Raw genomic sequence first — 19895 nt, 5'->3', positions numbered from 1 at the left:
CCAATGACAGAAAAGATCCAGTTTCAACCAGGAAAGTGGCACAGTTAATATATCCCTCCCACCCCATGTCAGACTCCTTCCTGTAGCACTTAGGCACCACCACCATCCAGGACCAGCCGATGCGATGTCACCCACCTCTTTACACTCTGGGGCTATTAAACGGTCTACATTTGAGTCAAGGCATTAAGTTCCAAATGTGCTGGTCCAAGATCTTCACTTGACCTGTGAGGCTCTGCAACAGACTCTGGGTGAATAGGGACTGAGGACACTAGGCATGGCCTCTTGTCCTCAAGGGACAAGATAGGATAGTATGGTGGATTTTTTTTAGGGACTGAGGACACTAGGCATGGCCTCTTGTCCTCAAGGGACAGATAGGATAGTATGGTGGATTTTTTTTCTTTCATCCAAAACTGATAATCTGTTGTTGAGATAACTATCGTATGTTGGAAGCATTAGAAAGCAATGTGTTCCTTGAATGTCTCTTAGCTGTAACCCTTTCTTCCTGGCGGTGCTGTTGGAATGCAGGAAGGAAGGACATGCCTCTTGGTTTTACATCCAACAGCCAGTTTCTTGAGCCAAGATATTGGGTTATGTTTATTTGGGAAGGCTTTAATAGCGGTTGTTAGGCATGCTGTTCATAGCAAAGATGAGTTTCTGCAAAAACCTTATGTGGTATTGTGTATCAAGTAGGACTCAATCCAGTGAAACGAAGTGTCACCCTCCCTTCCATTCCTCCACTGATTAGCTACTGGGTGGGTCACCACAATCCTTTTTTTTTTTTTTTTTTTGTAAGCAGACAGCCACCTCCTCTCTAACCTTGGGGAAATCCATAGATCTCTCTCTGCCCTTATCTGCAAAATGGCAATAAGTGCACCCTTTTGTCATTAAATAGGAGAATTTATACAGAGAACTTATTTCAGTGTGAGAAACATAAACGGTGCTCAGTAATATTAACCCCAATATGAATGACAGTTCCTTATGAGTTAAATATTTCCCATCAATGGTCATGGTTTAGAGTACTTGAGCCTTTTGAGTTGTGCATATTGAGCAGTGCTGGGATCAAACCTGGGGCTTTGTAGTAGCTAGGCAGCACTCCACTGCTGAGCCATGCTCTGACCTTACTTTAAAGAAAGGGGGGGGGGGCAATCAGAGGTCAAACCAATAGGTGAACCCATCTGCCTGTTAAGAAGCAACTGCAATTCTCGTTTTTCCTCATTTCTAGGATGATAGGTGAGATTTGTATATCAGCTATTGTTCAGAGATAAGATTGGCAATTTGTAGTAAAGGATAAAGGCACGGAAGCAAAGAGTATAATGAAAACAGGCCTGTCTGAACTTCTGGGGAGAACATGATAACTTTCCCATCTAAGGAACAAATTTTGGCCCCAAATTATAATTTAAGTGTATTTGTGTGTGTGTATACACACATATACATATATATACATATATACGTATATATGTATGTATGTGTATATACATATATATATAAAACACCAATCAGGACAGGACAGTTTGATTTTAGATCCTTTTGATTTAGATCCTTTGATCTTTATTGCCTTTGTGGTGGAGGTCCTTCTGAAATCATGTGACTGGGATCTGTTTCTGTCCTACAGGAAAGAACTCTGCCACATGCAGCTGATAGACATCTCTGGTGTCCTGCCCAGGGTGTAGACCTTGTCTTTTCCTTCCTAAGTAGTTTTCCATACGAGAAGTTTTCCCTCCTTACCTATGATTCTAAGAGAATAAGCCAGCCTACCTCTGCTCTAGGTCCTAATTCTTAAACCTGACTGATACTACTGTTTTGAGGTTAAATCTAGTTAAACACTTATTCAAAGACTTGACCTTTTTGAATCTGAGAAGTTGCCTTTACAAAGGGGTATTTGTCCTTCCCTTGAATTCTTGTCCCTTTGAAAACGATTTAGCAATGCACAGTACTCTGGTTAGACGTGTCTATTCACCTAACTCGGATACTGTCATGTCATGTCATGTTCCTATCTGCTCTGTTCTTGCAAGGACTGTGCAGTGTCTGGCCTGGGTTTCCCTTCCCTCTTCTGGAACACTCAGCTTGAGCGTGGGTGGAGCAGAGAGCTGACTCCTTCCACTGTCACAGTGTTGAGTCCCGAAAGCCAGCTCTCCCTAGCTCTAACTTACTTCCCATTTCCTGTGGTGGGTGGAGAGAGGGCGGGAATGGAGGTGCCTCCTTTTTTTTTTTTCCCACTCAGAAGAATAGGGACTTGTGAGGTCCAATGCTAATAATTTGGATTAATATGGGATGACAGTAGAAGTACCAGGTTGCATGTTCTGTTATGTGCACCAAATGTAAAATATTTATAATAAAGCTAACTTTAATGAAAGGATGGGGAAATACAAACACAAGAACCACGTTATCATGAGCCCACCAGTATCTTCCTCAAATCCCAGAATCAGGACTGGAGAGCCAGAACTCTACGTAGCACAGGCACACTGGGGAGGAGCTATGAGGCATCTTCAGTGCAGAGCAGCATGTACCGGGAAATGATGAGCCCATGGTTGTATTGTAACCTTAATAACAAAAATGTAAAAGGTGTTCAGCAAGCTTCATTCTTGCACTTTTCTATTGCTGAGCAATACATTTTTATACAGAATAATGTGAGATAATTTTAGAATCTAAAGAAAAGCCATGAGTAAATTACATAAATTTTTATTTTTTTTAATTTTTATTATTTATTTATTTATTTATTTATTTATTTATTTATTTATTGAGATGGTCCCTCACTATGAACCCCTCCTGTCTGGCCCTAAACTCACAATGTAGACCAAGCTGGCCTCAAACTTATAGAGATCCACCCGCTTCTGCCTACTGAGATTAAAGGTAAATGCTACTGTGCCTAGTTTGAATTCTGTAAAATGTAAGATTCTGCTTCACAGAATGGGGTTCTCCTTAAGACTTCTTCATTACAGATAAAAAGAAGAAATACCTGAGCCAGCACTGACTTCTGGCATCCAGGGCACCATATCTTCTAAGCTTGATTCCTCTGTGGCTATACGGATGGACAGCTATGCCTGGGGATGACTTCCAGGAGGAGTCGACAGTCTTAGAGAGATTGTTAGCGCAGACACTCTGTTCATCCAGGGAGTCAGAATTTGACATGTAAAAAATTGTGTCCCTGCCAGGCAGTGGCAGTGCACACTTTTAATTCCAGCAGTTGGGAGGCAGGCAAAGGCAGGCAGATTTCAGAGTTCAAGGCTAGCCTGGTCTATAGAGGGAGTTCCAGGACAGCCAGGGCTACACAGAGAAACCCTGTCTCGAAAAATCAAACAAAACAAAACAAAAACAAAACAAAAAACAAAACTGTGTCCCTGGGAAAATGGAAAATGCCAGGTGATTGATGAAATAATGACTCAAATACTGATGAGGAAAAGTAGCCCCCAGAGTGTCCTAGGGGCTGCTGGGAACAGGATCTGTATAGATTCTTGAACTCTGGAAGGAAACCCAGTGTGTACAGAAAGTTAATCTGAGCTTTTGCATTTATGAATTTATGAACTTCTGATGAAAGGAAAAGCAAGGAAACAAAAGAAAAGAAAAAGTCTTACAAATAACCCATTTAAGAGAACTAAACAGTCAGTGTCACTTCTTAAAGTCCATGGGTTTATGATATGTACCCTCCAAGGGTTCCTAATCCAAGCCAGTGAAAGTCCCAGTTAACCTTAAATGTCTTCCTTAAACAGAAAGGCATCAGACCCCTGTCGTTGATCCATTTGATTCTTGTATTTTCTTGGCGATTGTTCAAATGAAGACTAGGCGTGCTACTTAGCAAGTTTTACTATAAAATGAATAAACAAACGAACAAACAAACAGATCTGAACATAGCTATGGACAGCCCCGTGGAGTCACCTGGAGATTGGCAGTGAATAAATATGGGATGATTGCAGTGTGATGCCCAGAGCCACAGTAAGGATCCACTGTTTCCCCGTGTCTCAGCAGAGCTAGAGTGTCAAGTCCACTGGTCCTGTGAACGTTTCTTAGGGAAGCTCCTGCTGTTGTCATCCTTGTTGCTTTCACAGCCCGTGAGCACTGGGGACCTTATGACAGCTTCTGTGGGGACACAGACCCGGCTTTCCCTCTACTTTTTGGGGTGACGTTGGACACATGGTTTGACTTCAGGAGGCCCAAAGAGTGAAAAGTTGGGCTCAATTTGTGTTTCTCAACATTTTATAGCCAAGCTCCCTTTTGGGGGGAAGAGGGGAAGAATCCCATTCTCTTGGTCCCTCTAAAGGACTGTCTTTACTAAACCCCTCCCTCGAGGTGCAGGGTCTCTCAGGAGGAGGCTGTGGAAAGATTGTACGAGCCAGTGGATGTAGGCCATGTCAAGGAAGCAGCATCACTGTGCACTGACTAGTGCTCTGTGAACTCAGACTGTGGTAACACATCCAAGGCCCACACAGGTTCTAACCAGACAGAATCCCTGCTGAAAAGGAGAACTGACACATAGTCCACCTCTAACCCGGAAGCTCTTTGCTTCTGAACCCTGCTGGGAAGGGGAAATCTGTTTCCTATGATGCACACCGGTACACTTTACACTCCAGGTGAAGCCCGTGTCCGGAAGTCGGTGGCCAGCACAAAATGGACTCCCTCTGGGGCTGGTTCTGGGCCTTGTTTTGGTGTTTTGCCTAATTTATTTTAAAGTTTGTTTTGTTGCTTTTCTTTTTAAGAGAAGGGGGAAGAGAAAAAGAACATAAAGTTGGGTACGTAGGGAGCTGTGGGAGAATTGACAGGAAAATGTGATGAAAATATGTTGTCTGAGAAACCTTTATTAAAAATTTAACAAATTCCATTCCAACCCCATTTCTTCCTGTCCTTGGGGATATCTATTTTTCCCAGTGGGTGTATTTGTAATATCCAGTGCTCCAGCCCATCATGAGTTAAAGGTTTTATTCTTTGCTGTAACTTACTCCACCTTAATGCTGGTGAGGGCCTTCTTGAATTGTCCACACAAACTGGAGCAAAGGCAGAGGCTTGTTGGAATGCCCGTGGAAATCGCTGAGTCACATGTTGTATTCTACCTGCTCCTGAGTTGTAGGCACTTCAGGGTAAGAAATGTTTGCAAGGCACTGGTTTTGAACCTGCAGGTGATTGGTAGGAGGGCTGTCAGGTGAACTCAGTAAGTCACTGCCAGCATATCTTAATATAATAATAATAATAATAATAATAATAATTAGAAAATATTTATGGTATGAATGGTAAGGAGATTATCCCACCAAAATTTCAGTTTTACATGTCTGCGTCTCTGTAAATTTCTAAGGCAGATCCAATGGAAAAGCTTTTTTTTTTTTTTTTTTTTTTTTAATTAAAGCTAGAATTGTAGTCAGTTTCAACACTACCCACTCCTTGCTCCTTAGACTGTTTGGAAGTTTGCACAAGGCAATGCCATCCCAGTCAGAGTCTCTCACAGTCACCCTCCTGTAAAGTGTGTAAACGGCTAGATCATTCAGAGAGAAAGAAACAAATACCATCTTTACCAGAGCATGGTCACTTGCCCAGTCTTGAGTGCTGGGTTCAGTACCCAGAGGTACAAAAAGAGAAAAAGGAAACTATGTTTTGAGTTAACTAAAAATTTTCCTGTAGGTATAATACATAAATCACAGCATCAGAGGACAGACAGTATTTCATGTGGGTTCTTAAATGAGAAGAGTTCAGATATTCCTTACTCGGTTTCCGAAAAGTACTCAGAATACTTTTCTCTCTGGGGATTAGTTTGTGAAACCACAAATAAGAGGCACTCGCTCCCAGGTGTCCCTCTGCGTCTAAAATCAATGAGTGACTTGGATCAAGTCATTCAGGGTCTTCTGTTTTGTTTTAAAGCGTGCTCCTAAATTTTCTAATTTAATTCCTAAAATTTCTAATGCTTGCTCAGTCATTTTGCAGTGTTTTCTGTAGGTATTGTTTATGGGGAGAATTTCGGAATGCGCAATTACCTCTCTGAGAATTTTGCAACCTCAGCAAGATTTCTTCTCCTGGAAGGAACTCTAAGCAAAGGCATAGCCAGTGCTGTGGCTTAACTTAGAACCACTACTGGGAGTGTGGGTGCTTTGCCCTGGGCTCCCCCATCTCCAGAGCGCAACCCGGGCGCTCAGCTGAAATTTCACTTCCCCAGAAGTTTTGCCTGTTTGTTTTTAGTAAAACTGAGAGGAAAGCTTTCCTCTGTGCAGCTTGAAGGCATAGAATTGGCTCAGCCTGGAAATTCTGCATTTGGGGCTCTGGAGGAGGCAAACACTGCACACCTGGGCTCAGAATGCCGCAAAGCCTCCCTCCTTACTCTCACACCTGAGTTTAGCAAGAGTTTGTTTACTGTGTACCAAGAGCTGCTTGTCTGCCGATGCAGTTTGCTTTGTGTTGAGTTTTTCTCTTAAGGTGGTTTTGGAGCTGTTTCAAGTGAGCAGAACTGGAAATGTCACTTTTATTTTATATATGCCCAAACCTGGGAGCGCCGGGCTTCTGAGGTGCATGGAGCCCCAGTGTAGCTGAGATAGTTGACTTCATTTGTAAATACTCTCCTCTGTGCCCTCCCACTTCACCTTGTTCCTTTTGGCGTCTCATTGTGACTTCAGTTTAGCTTGTATTTGGGGCCAGTGATCACATAGACGCATCGTGCGGGCCCAAGTATAGGCGCCCCAGGTTGGACAGAACGCTGCAGTTGGGGTCTGCCTGTCCTCTCTGTGGCTCCATTTGTCTGTCCTCCTGTCTGGCAGCACCTTGCTGCCTTCTGTCTCAGTGTGCTTTAGCAGGGCTGGCACGGAATGTGAGCCAGCTGTAGTGTTTTAGAGCTGGGAGACAGCTTAGAAACCCACCAGCCTTCCTCGAGAGTTTCCCACAGGAGCCACTGAGCTATGCAAAGACCAATTCCATCTCGTTCCTGGCAAAGGCAGACTGTGAATCTGTCCTTGCTGATTGCCCTATGCAGAAGTGTTTACTTTCCACGGGAGATTTGGTGTGAGGGTGACTACTTTGATATTCCCCACAAGCAACCCTCTTAATCTAGTGCCATCCTACTCTTCCTGTGAGACTAGGGGACCTGTGACATCATGGGCTCCAACTTGCTTTCTGGGTTCTACCTCAGCCTTTGCAAATCTCCCCTTCTGTCATGCTCTCGGAGCTTCCTGCAAACCAAGCAGATTGGGCGTTTGCTGTTTAGTTTTGTCAACTCAATACGGGCCGGGGTTATCTAGGAAACATCAGCTGAAAAAAAAAATCTCATGAGGGAAATGCAGCGTGACTGAGTGAATACACAGACCTCGTGGCAGACAGGAGACGCTGTTTAAACCATGTAGGAAAGTCCTTAGGGACCACACCACTGGATAAATGTGAGGTGGTAGCTGGAAAGGGGATGAGAAGAATGCATAGCACACATCTGTAACCTGTCGTAGGAAGCATACATTACCCACAATGCACAGTTTTGGAGGTCAAGTTCTGTTTGGTTTTGGTTTGTTTGTTTGTTTGTTTGGTTTTTAATGATTGATGTGGGAGGGCCCAGCCCACTGTGGATGATGTGATGATGTGGATGACAGGTGGTCCTTAGTTGTGTAAGAAAGCAGGCTGAGAAAGGCAGTAGGCAACAGCATCCTTATTTCCCCGGGACCTCTCTATGTGGAGTTCCTGCCCAAACTTCCCTCCGTGGTATACTGTGCCCTGGGAGTGTAAGGTAAATACATCATTTCTTCTCCGACTTGCCTTTGGTGACAGTGTTGATCATAGCAATAGAAAGCAAACTGGGGCAGGTGTGGTGCTGATAGTCTTGCATAATGGTCCTTGCTCCGTTCTGGCTGATACACACCTCTACTGTCCGGTGTGACTGGTACGTAATGTGCAGCTGACTCTTTGACCCGCCTTCTCTGTCATCCTCTTCTCCCTCGCCTGTCCTTGGTTGAACTCTGTTTTTAGCAACACATCCCATCCCATGGCTTACGGTGGAGTTTGGGGTGGTTGAGGCTGAGGGCCCACTCTCAGGATGCTTTCCTTCCTAATCTGGACACTTTTTCCATAGATGTATTCATTTTAATTTTATGTGTTTTGCCTACATGCATACCTAGTGCCCACCAAGGCCAAAAGAGGGTGTCAGATCCCTTGGAATTATAATTACAGACAGTTGTGACCTGTCCCATGGGTTCTTGGAACAACCTGGTCCTCTGTAAGAGCAGCAAATATTCTTAACCTCTGAGCCATCTCTCTAGCCCCCCATTAGGGAATTTTTATTTTTCGATTTTATTTGAATAGCTAATGTAATATGTGTCCCTATCCTTTGGCAAGCTTGTATCCAACCAAAAAATACTTAATAATCTGTTGCCTGTTTTCATAATCTCGAGGGACTACTGCCGGGTTTATTGCCAAACAAGGGATAGCAAGGATGGGAGAGCCAGTTTCATCACCTAATTAGCGAGGGGATTGAGCACTGTGATACCCTTGAGGAGCTTTAATAGCTACTTCCTCACATCCTGGGCTCAGGCCAGTGGGACAGTATCCAGCAGGTGCTTCGGGTCACCCTGCTTTGATCTGCCTATAAAGACAGCAATGTCTGTCGCTGTCTGATTCTTAGCTTTCCAATCCCGTCTCCTCATGTCTCCTCCACTTTCCTTCACCAGCACTTGATTTCTCAGCCTCCATTCCAGCCCTGTAGATGTCAACATCCCAACTGGGATGGGATTGGATGTCTGTGTACGCCCCTTCTTGTTTGCTAGTTTCATTAAATAGTTGACTTTGTTTTGCATCCAGAATGATGGGAAGATAAGCTAGTGTGTGACCATTAGCATCCTCCATATTGTCGTTACATAGTTCTCTCTCATGAAGTCGTGATAGTGTACTATTTCCCCTTGTTCCGTAAGGTCTCTCTGCTCCCAGGAGCAGTAAAGAAAAGGGAAGCAGTTGGTGTTTGGGTAGAGGTGAGGGGTGTGTATGTATGTGTGAGGAACTACAGGGGTTGGTGGTGGTGGTGGTGATTATAACCTTTTAAAATTAGGGTGGGCAAAAGGAAATCAGAGGCAGCTCAGCAGATACATCCTAGGTTTCCTTTTCCTCTAGAATATACTAGAATTCTTAGGGAGGTTCCTAAGTAAAGATCATAGGAGGAGGATGGGCGTTCATTGGCTTATTAGTGCTAGAGGGAAATGAGACAGGTCAAAATGGCAAGTCTTTAGCTTTAATAGGCTTGGCTGAATTACTGTCTATAACAATGGCATGCTGTCTAGTTGGTTTTAGTTCACATACAGTTCATTTTACTTTTCCCATAAAGGTCTTTTAGCCTTGCATTGATATAGAAGACATGCCTGGTGCTGTTTGTAGGAGATAAGATGCTGAGGGCAGAACCTCAGTTACCTTAGGCCTGCTGCTGATCTGTGAGTGAAGAATTCTGAGGGTCTTCATGGCAAGGTAGATATCACTGCCTTTGCAGGAAGTGCTCTGAGTGCTGACCACAGGAGTCCCATAATGCTTTGCACGTAGGAAGCCCTCCTGACTACCAATAAAAACTTCTGATGTCATCTACTCATGGTGTGTGTGTGTGTGTGTGTGTGTGTGTGTGTATGTGAACCTAATACAAATCTAAACATATTTTTAAAGAGGGCATCTTAATTGAGAAAATGCCTTTGTAAGATTGGTCAATAGGCAAGTTTATAGAACGTTTTCTTAATTACTGATTGATATGGGAGGTTCCAGTCCTCTGTGGGCCATGTCACGCCAGGGCAGGTGCTCCTGGGGTGTAAAAGAAAGGCTGAGCAAGCTAGCCAATAAGCCAATAAGCAGCATTCCTTTATGGTCTCTGTATCAGTTTCTGCCTTAAGTTCTTGCCCGAACTTCTGTAGATGATGAACTACGAGGTGTAAGATGAAATAAAGCCTTTTCTGCCCACGTTGCCTTTGGTCATGGTGTTTTTATAACAGCAGTAGAAACCCTAACTAAGATACAAGTTAAGCTCAGGTAAATGTTACCATGAAAACTCTATTATGTTATTTTCCCTACCCACTGGAGAGACAAGAATTGCGTGGCCTGTCCGTGGAACCTCAGCCTAAGGCTCTCTGTGGCTGACTGGGTACTAACTGGATTGGATTGAATGTGTTTAAACTGCTTTGAGCACAGGGTGTCTTCATGTTGCAATGAACGCTACCGATTTTTCTAGGTAGATTGTTAAAGGTCAAGCAGTGACAAAATGGTCTGTCCATTAAAGTTGTGCCTTATGACTATATTTTATTTTTTAAGTTAATTTCCATTTGTGCCATCTAGGCACATATTCTGACTATAAGTATAGTCACTTGAATATAAGTATAGTCACAGAATATAAAATTCTAAAGTTGAAGTTAAGACTCAATATAACCTCTAATTCCATCCATGATGTTGTAACTAACACAGTGTCAATTTTCATGGCTAAATAATACTCCACTGTGTGTATATGTAAGCATTTTCTTCACCTATCCTTCACTTGATGGACATTTAGTTTGTTACCACTTGTTGGGGTTTGTGCACAGTTGGTGATAGAATCAAGGAAGTGTAGATGTAACTCTGACACACTGGTCTCATTTTCTTTAGATGTAATGTGATTGTTGTGTGGTAATAGCTCTTTTTATGGTTTTTTGTTGTTTTATCGAATCTTACTATATATAGGCCAGGCTGGTCTCAAACTTTCAATCCTCCTGCCTCAGGCTCCCAAGTGCTGGGATCATAGATGCTAGACTATTGTTTTGTGGCTGTCAAAATCCATTCGTTTTGCTGGGTGTAGTGGTACAGTCCTTCAATCCCTGTGCCCGGGAGGCCCAGAGATTATGAATTTGAGGCCAATCTGGGGCTATGCAGGGAGACCCTGTTTCACAAAAAACAGAAGATTCATCGTTTACTCTTTCTTGTGGGATGTGGAGATGAACCTAAGGCTGCATGCAAGCCAAGCTGTCACCTCATCTCTCACTCTGAGAACCCTTTCTTTAAGGGAACATTGTTTTTAAAGCAGGATTTATTTAATCCCTCTCTTTTCAAGCTAATGGGGTTTTTACCTCCACTAGTTCACGGTGTGCTAATTAGACTAATCCAGGGGCACCTTTGGCTGTGGCATAACAGCCAGTGGTACAAAGAGTCACACTGCAAAATAGCAAGAACTTGGTAATTAGGTTGCAAGAGGATGGACAGGGCAAAGGAAGGAAAGCAGTTTGGCACATTGAAGAGTTGGGAGGTGTTGGGAGGGAGGGCACTTAGGCTGTTGAAGGTTCTGACTTTGTTATCTGGCATATCTCAGTTCAAATGCTGCCCTGCCTGGACTTACTGTGTGTCATTGCACAGTAGTTAAGTGCTCCTAAGACAGTTTCCTAATCTGTACAATGAGAGTACAGTGCTGTGCCTGTTTATTGAATGAGACAAAAAGCAGGACACAGGGCACACACAACATGCAACACTTAGCAAATTGGCACCCATTATGCTCAGTGCTCAGAATGTTTAGACCATTCTCAATCCTTTCTGAATATTTAGGAGTAAGGTCTCTATTATTTTTGGGATTTTGTACTGTTCTCTGTAAGGGGGGGGGTTACATTTTTAGATCCAGTGACCTTGTGTGTGTGTGTGTGTGTGTGTGTGTGTGTGTGTGTTGGGAGTGGGGAGGTGTTGTCACTGAACTGCTTCTTGTGCATGTCTACTCCTGAGCTGTATTCCCAGCTCAGACTTGGTGAGTTCTAAAAAGTTAATCTTTAACCTAAAATTTTCTATACCTTCCCCCCCCCCCAGCCCCCTGAAATCTTTAGCTCTCTCAGGCTCTCTAGTCTTCAGCTAGTTCTGGGAAGCCTTGTGATTTAGGTAAACTTTAACTTGACCTTTGCATCGTAGAGGAGTCAGCATCCTTGAGGTCCTCCTATGAGTTTGAGACCCTCTTAACCCTTCTTGGAATCTGAACTCTAGGAGGTCCTGTACCCTAATATGCAGCCCAACAGAAAGATCCAGGTTCCCCACCTGCTTTGCTCTGGGGGAAACTATTGTTATATGTTATATGGATGACTGTTAGGCATCATACTGTAAATCACTTATAAATTTAGAAGTACAAATCATGGGTCTTTTCCATCAATAATATAAAAATAAATAAAATCTACTTATAATTCTAAGTAGTCCCCAAATTTATGATAACTCATATGTTCTAATCTGAGCAAGTCCACACCCAACATGTCCCCATCAGAACCAGATAAGATCAGAGCTAGTATGGACTCCGACTGGGATTGAAATACAGTGTTTAGAAAGTCTGTGGTCAGTATGCTTGTCCTTGCTGTATTCTTACAAAGATATTAAGAGCTGGGAGGGCCCCCGAACCATAGCCCTTTTCTACTTCTCCAGTTGTCATCCCTGGTGTGACATAAAATTATTTTGCCCAAGACTCTGCATATTAGGCAAATATTGTACCTCTGACTACAGCCTAGCCCTTCATCCACAGTTTTGTTCAATAGCCAGCATCTTCTATCCTGCCGTTCTATCCTTGTATCTATACCAAGCTCCTTGTGCTCTGGGATGGTATCTAGGGCACTGATACTGTCATATACATTTAAGAGAACATGTGGTCTTACCTACTTCTGTCTATAGTTACCATTCTCTGTTAGTCAGAAGTTTGGGAGATGGGGGCTAATGAGTGTACCTGTCTAATACCCCAATTTAACTATGAGAAGAAAAGAGGATGGAGATAAATGGATAAACTGAGAGACTTGAGAAAAGAAGAACAGAGTTCTTGTGTGACATCTGTGGCAGAGCAGGGGACAGGGCCAGGTGGATTTATACCTAGAAACCCATTCCTTTAGTCCATAGAATATAGATACAGCATGTGAGTTTACTTGCCCCTGAAAGCTATGAATCATGGGTTGGAAGGATGGGATCTCAGGCAGGGCAGTTTTGGTTTTGGATTAAGCAATACCAATATTTCTAGCTCAAGTTCAGCTCTTAGGAAGTAGAATTTCCTCACCCTTTGTTCACCTTTTCCAGGTCCTCTCCTTCTGAAAGAGTCTCTTTAGATGAAGTAGTATTTGAGTAACAACTTAGCAGGGACCCTGAACAGAGGGAGGAAGGTAAAGGACCAGAAGAAAGAGTTGCTGAGTTCTCAGCTTGTTATGATGTTGTGGAATTAGCATGACCATGGCGAAAGCTGGGCACAGACCATGACGTCTACAGTGGGCATCTGAAATTGCTGGCAAGATACATGAGAGTTGTAGATGTTGACTGCTCACATTTTCTGCTGTAGAGTTTAATTTTTCTTCCATATGCCTTACATTTTTGTCTATAGTAGTAAAAACTTGACATCAATATTTGAGATCTTTGTTGAGTATCTAGCAAGTATTTAGGGTTTTGTATGTAAACTGGTGTGTAAGTGGTATTCTTGGCTTAATTCCTGAGAAATTATGAAGGAGAATACTTCCTGCTCCTGCTGCACATCGGCTGTCAGGACAGTTTGGGTCCTCCTCACTGTCATCGGGGCTGAGCCCTTTAACTTCCTCAAAAGTCTTGTGTGGGGTCTAGGGTCAGAGAGCTGTGGTTTCCTTGCACCAGCTCTCTCACAGAGCAGCAGTATCTGGTGTGCATACTTCAGACACTCTTCCTAGGTAGCTGCTGACTGCAGAGCCAATCCTGAGAAACCCCTCTCTGCAGGCTTTACAAGATGCCCTCTTGGGAAGGTTTCCAACTGCCACAGCTTTCTCACAGAGGTTCAGTTTCACAAGGTCAGCCAGAGTGGAGCAGCACGCATTGAATCTTATCCAGATGTCTCCAGGAAGCCACAGACCTAGCTTAGAAGGTCATGGCTCCGGGAGAAGCTCTAATATTCTTACATAGTAAGGGTAGTCTCCTTTTAAAGAGTCCTCTAAATAATCAGCTACTTTCAATCAAATGTTCTTCAGAATCTGAAAGCTTTTCAAAAGCCTAGTGATTCCTAAATTACTGTATATTAAGATGACAACATCATGTGACCTCTTGCAAGTTAATTTTGAGTCCCAGGAGATGTGTTCCTTAAAATGTCTGACTAAATTGATTATCCATAAATTCATCCACGTTTCAGATATTGCTGAGTAAAATTGTTTTATTTCATGTTGAGCGTTTTTTTTGTTGTTGTTGTTTGTTTGTTTGCCTTTAAATGAATAGATATTTTCTCACCTGTAAGTTAAATTTTACACCACAGCAGCTCAGGATAATCTGTGCTTAATTTTGCTGTCTTTATTTTCTTTGGTAGCTCACATAGCCTCTGAGTGGAGCTTGGTCCCTACTTCTGCTCTGACACTCCCTGGTTTTTGTTCTGCAGCAGTCTCTGGTCCCAGCGCACCCCATGGCCCCGCCCAGTCCCAGCACCACCAGCAGTAATAACAACAGTAGCAGTAGTAGCAACTCAGGATGGGATCAGCTGAGCAAGACGAACCTCTACATCCGAGGCCTGCCCCCCAACACCACTGATCAAGACCTGGTGAAGCTCTGTCAACCGTGAGTATCATTGCTTTGAGAGCCTTAGCAGCCAAGACTTCTTTCCTTGATCAGAGCCATAGAGGATGCAGGTTGTGTTAAAGGAGAGGTGCATAAAATAAATATCTATGAAAATGCGTAAGACCCTACACATGCCACTCTTGGTCACTTTCTTAGTATCCACATGTGCTACTAGAATGCCCACAGACAAGTGAAACTTGCATTTTCTTGATTTGGCATTTGAGAAATAAAATATGAATTTAAGAAAAATTGATGACTAGATCCTTTTTAAGAGTACACATCTTTCATAGAAGCCTGTGAGGAGCCAGTCAATCCCATCGGAAACCAGCTGACATTATTTGTCAGAAACACAATTATCAAGCTAAGCTCATCTTGAGTGTGTGTAAATTCTTGGTTCCTGCTGGGATGGTGTCCCTCTGGTTTCCCAAGCACCAGGATCTCCATGGTGCAGATCTTTCGCTCTTTTGTCATTGGAAATAAGACCGCCTCCACTTCCCTCGGGCTTAAGAGAAGGATGTGTGTGCATCAGGTTCCATAGTAAATTTGCATTTCATACTAATGTTGACGAATAGAATATAAATGTGTTATTCCCTTGCAATTGCATTATGTCAGCTGAGTAACAGAGTTCTAATTTAAACGAAGGAGCCAGAACTACCTTTGAGAGCAAAGATCATTGTGGAGAGGGTAGAAACATCAAATCCCATCGGGCAGTAAATGCTTACTCATAACAGCACTTTGTATTTATCCTAGGACAGTAATGGTCTTTTATAAAGGGAAATTTTGCATAACCGCATTGAGCCTTCTGCTAGAGAATGTTACCTCTTCCCTTCAAAGTGACTCGCTTGACAGCATCTCATTTCTCTTGCTCTGGGTACAGCTCAGGTCCATTACTCTTTGTTTTGTTTTTTGTTTTTTTTTTTTTAAGGGAAAAAATATATTGAAAACTGAGGAACAGCAGTTCCAAACTCTGGCTAAAGCTAACATCTGGCCTTGGTTGGCTTTGTCTTGAGAAGCAGGATGGGGCGGTGGGCAGTGTTCCTCCAGACTCTCCAGGGCTGTGTAAAAGGCCTCTCCTCACACTAAGCTTCTCAAGCCTTTCCTTTTCTCTGCCCAATCCGCCTGGACTCTGGGACAGTGACATCGCATCCCACACTAGGGTCTGATCTGGAAGGAAGTCTGACTCTTGGGCGCTTGTCAGCTCTGGCTGGAGACAGCGGGACCTCTGCCAGGCTTGCCTGCTCTGCTGCAGCCACTCAGACCACAGCGAGGTCTTTGCTATCTCATCTGCAGCTGGCTGTTCCTTGGCGTCTTCTGATGCTTCCGCAGCAGAATTCCAGGTAGACTGAGTGCCGTAGAGTCTAAGGAGCCAAAAATACGCTGTAGGAGCAAGGGAGTGAAGCAAATTCTCACAGTCTTGAGGTATAAGAGGAGAGACTGTGCCTTAGCTTGTTTTAATATAGGAGTTAATGTTAGGGAGACAGGAACCATAAACTAATAGATCCATGCCATGCTTTATAAACAGGAAAAGCGCTTGAAAAAAATAGGCCCAATGTCTTTCTTTTTTAATTGAACCAAATCTTCTAAAAATAACAGAAGAATGCATTATTTTTTTCCTAGACTATGAATTCCATTCTTGTTCTTAGTCTCTTTGATGTGAGTAGGTTTTCTTAACACACGTAACCATTCCTCTCCTCACTGTTGTTAGTAGTAGCAGCTCAGCCATCGCCAACCTGTCCTGTCACTTACAAATGAAGGCTCCTGTAAGATCCCAGATTGGGTATTAAATGCTGGTGATGGTTCTGGCAGCAGCTGTATCAGTGGAGGCAGGACACAGTCCCACTAGGAGATGCAGCCTCACAGCCCAGAATCCACTTCATTCAACTTCTTCACATAGGAATCTCGTAAACGGGCATCAGTGCTCTGATTTGTTTCTGATAAAGAATAACTAGTTGGTGACTTGGAAGTGATGTGAACTTTTGGGAAGTGACTTACTCTAGGACCTAGGAAGTCCTTGGAGCGTTGGCAACGTAACAGGAAGGGTAGATAAACTCATACCTCTGAAAAGGAGAAAAGCATCTTAGAAGTGCAAACTTAACACGAACTGTAAGATGACCTGGGGTAGGGAGGCAGCAACAGTTGAAATAAATGATTTCTTTCTTCTGAAGTTTGGATCTGCTCTGGTTGTCCGAGAAATGGAAAAGGATGCCAGGAATAGTTGGTTCATACAAAATGGGCATGGAGCTTAAAAGCAAGTATGACAAAGATTTTACATACTGGAGAGGAAAAAGAAGGTTTTTGTTTGGTTGGTTGGTTGGTTGGTTTTGGTTTTTTTTTAATTATAACATGGTAAGATTGGCATATTAGGAAAATGACAATGAAAATGTGGGATGTTATGGTGTTAAGAGTTATGGCAGTAAATATCAGCCTTTCCAACCCAGAGATTGTGACCGCTGGTGCTATAGACCACCATGGTCGGGAGGAAGCGGGTTAGCTGGGAAGGCAGTGAGTTTAGACAACTGAAGAACAGCAAGGAGGGCCTGACTGGGCCTGGTGGTCGTGGTCAAGTGATGCAGACTGTGAATAGATTACATCTGCAAGTGTACTTTAGGAAAGATGCCAGCAAGCCATAGGTAACCTCTAAACTGTGAAGTGTGAGTGGAAAGCTTGTAACTGTTCCAGGCTGCTGCACGTTTCCACCATTTCTACAAGTCGATCTGCTCAAAAACACATCAGTGCGGAGACCCAGCATGTTTAGGAGATAAAGTTGTATGGGTAGCAGAAAGGACCACAAAACAGTGTTAATTCTTCCCATTTTCTGAAACCAAACCAATCAGATATGTTTGAGTGTATTTATACACACACACACACACACACACACACACACACACACATACACACCAGAAATCAATAAAGTAGTTCTTTCCTTCCTAGTTCTGAGCTGAATTCATGAAATGCCAGGGCCTCTCCTTGCTTCTGCGTCTTGCCTCTTCACACCTCTGATTCCTCAGCTGCTGCCCCTGGCCCTTCTTATCTGGGTCCTTTTGCCACCGTTGTCCATCTCTCCTGTGGGAGGTTGAAGTCTTGACCCCTTCATTTCTGTGCGCCCAGTAGTCATTCTCTTAAGGCAGTGCTCCACACTTTCCCACTGAGCACACATTTTCCATTTCAGTATCTTATTTGAGCCCCTGGTTCATTCACTGTGACCTGTCCAATTGATTTGCTCTACTGAGAAGCTTTGGCCTTATTCCTGATGACCTCCCATTGTCCCCTGGTCTTCAAGTAGATCGTTCCTTCTCACTGGGTAACATTGGTCATTTCCTTCCTGGCTCTCTGTGGTGTGACCGGAAAGAACATTTCCCAATTCCCATCTCACCTAAAATATCTTCCCACTCCCCCATGGCCATGGCCAAGGCTTCCTGCCTCCTCCATGTTTGGGCCGTGCGAACAGTGCTACCCCTTTATCATAGCTCACTGCTGCCACTTGTACTTCACTACCATGCCGTCCTGCTGTCTACACGCCTTTTATTTAACAGCGTGCCTCATGCTAAGCCTCTCATCTCTGCAGATTCTCACCTAGCTTATAAAAGCAGTGATAGCCAGGGCTGCAAGCATTAGAAACCCCAATGTCATCTGCTACTGCAGGGCTAGGCAAATATCATAGCCTGCAAAGTAGGTCAAACAGTGCTTTCACTACAAGGTTGTTATCGCAACAAAGGAAATCCACCTTATACATCCTCTGTTAGTAGGCGTGGGACAAGGAGTATTTTGTGTTTTGGGCTTTTGAAATATTTTTATATGTACAATGAGCTATCTCGGGGAAGAGATCCAAGACTATACACAACATTTAGTTATGTTTCCTATAAACATAGAACCTCACACATTTTCAGTGTGCCTGCGATTTGGCTGTGACCTACCACAAACAGCTAGATGTGGGATTTTCTTCTGTGGTGTCACCTCAGTGTGCAAAAGATGTTTTTGGAGTAGCAAAAGAACTTGTAACAGGAAGACTGGTGGTCCAATTTTCTGGGGTACCAAGCAAATATGAACCCTCCTTTTTGTCTGAATCCTGTTAGAGAAAGCTTTAATTACAAGTAATCTTACATTCAGAAATAAGAAGCAGAAAAGAACCCCACCAGATTCTAATTTTGAAAGCTGCGAAAGCCAAGGAAGTGGTTTGCATAAACACAGCGCAAGCCTTCCCTTCCTTCAGGCTTTTGTTGGGTGGGGTATGTGGAAAAGGCTGGTTTCAGGGTCATGCTACCCTCCTCGACCCTTCCTGCTGATTATTTTTACTGTGGCATTGGAAATTTTCCATTTTGCCCAAACTTTGATTTCTAAGTCTTACATACTGTATTTGAAGTCGGGTATGGTGGCCTGTCCCTGTAAGCCCAGCATTTGGGGTGTGAGGCTATCCAGCAGCGCTCGGAGTTCAAGGTCCACTTGGACTTAAGCGAATCGTCTCATGCTGAGTAAACAAATAAATACAAACAGTATGAGTGTGTGTGTGTGTGTCTGTGTGTGTGTTCCACAGTGCATCCTGACTTCCTGTAGGAACCCAGGCCAGCTGGCTGAGAGATAGCTGTAGCTCCGCTGTCCATTGCAAGGTCCAGGGAGCTCACTGTCTTCCACACGCTATCTGAGCTGACCTTCTGTGGAGTTTCAAAAGTGTTCCTACCCTGCCAGCTTTGCATCTCATCTTTCTAAACCCATCACCTCTTTCCTTCATTTGGTAGCACTTTAGTTTGTTTCAAAGGTAGGAAAACAGCATGTTTGACCTACTCGTGCAACTATATCTATCCTCGGATGTGCCAGAGGGTTACTAATTCAAAGGGCTGTCCCTGAAATATAACCATTTCCAGTGATCTGAATCCCCATTGTGTTTTGATTTCCTCTCTCTCGTTGTTTCCTGTTCTCTGCAAATTTTTCCTGGTTATTCTGAATACATTACAGTTCTTTGAAAGTGAATTAGAAAGGCAAGACAGGCCAACAGAAGTAGAAACAGCCAACCACCGTCATCTGAGAAAGAAGACGTAAAGAAAGTTTTTTTTTCCCTCTGGTGCTTTGTGAGAAAACCTGAAGATGCCTGGGTTAACGTGATGCGAGGGTGTGGGGCAGTTTCCGGAATGAGATGACCCTGGGCCTCAGATGACACAGAACATGCGAGGAAGGATAACTGCTGGTCCTCTTCAGGCTCCAAGAAGGGTCCCAGGGGTATGAGAATGCCCCTGGCTGCTTAAAATACACAGAGGAAGAAGGAAATGAAGGCTTATTGGTGCACAGCTGGGTGTTCTGCAGTTTTTGTTAGTTACCTAGAGTTCCTGGGGTGTGGAGGAAAGGGAGGAGACACTGGTGGGAACATATATATTTATACCTTGGACCAGAAGCTAAAAGGTTTGGAGTTGATTCTTCACAGAGGAGGACTTAGTTCTTGTTGGAGGGGAAGAAAAGCT

At 43.5% G+C, this 19895-nt stretch overlaps 1 protein-coding gene across 5 annotated transcripts in view; it reads left to right on the top strand.

Annotated features, from left to right (window-relative positions):
• Rbms1 (RNA binding motif single stranded interacting protein 1) overlaps positions 1 to 19895 on the top strand; it is a 218177-nt gene that overhangs the window by 110688 nt on the left and 87594 nt on the right. For all 5 annotated transcript variants that reach the window (XM_052182559.1, XM_052182557.1, XM_052182560.1 and 2 more), the window contains exon 2: positions 14270 to 14445. In XM_052182559.1, coding sequence (XP_052038519.1) covers positions 14270 to 14445 — 176 coding nt within the window. The remainder of the gene's footprint in view (positions 1 to 14269; positions 14446 to 19895) is intronic.

Source organism: Apodemus sylvaticus, chromosome 5 (genome assembly GCF_947179515.1).
Source record: "Apodemus sylvaticus chromosome 5, mApoSyl1.1, whole genome shotgun sequence".
NCBI classification, from domain to species: Eukaryota; Metazoa; Chordata; class Mammalia; order Rodentia; family Muridae; genus Apodemus; species Apodemus sylvaticus.
The sequence above is the reverse complement of the archived record's forward strand: the minus strand, read 5'-3'. Positions and strand labels throughout refer to the sequence as shown.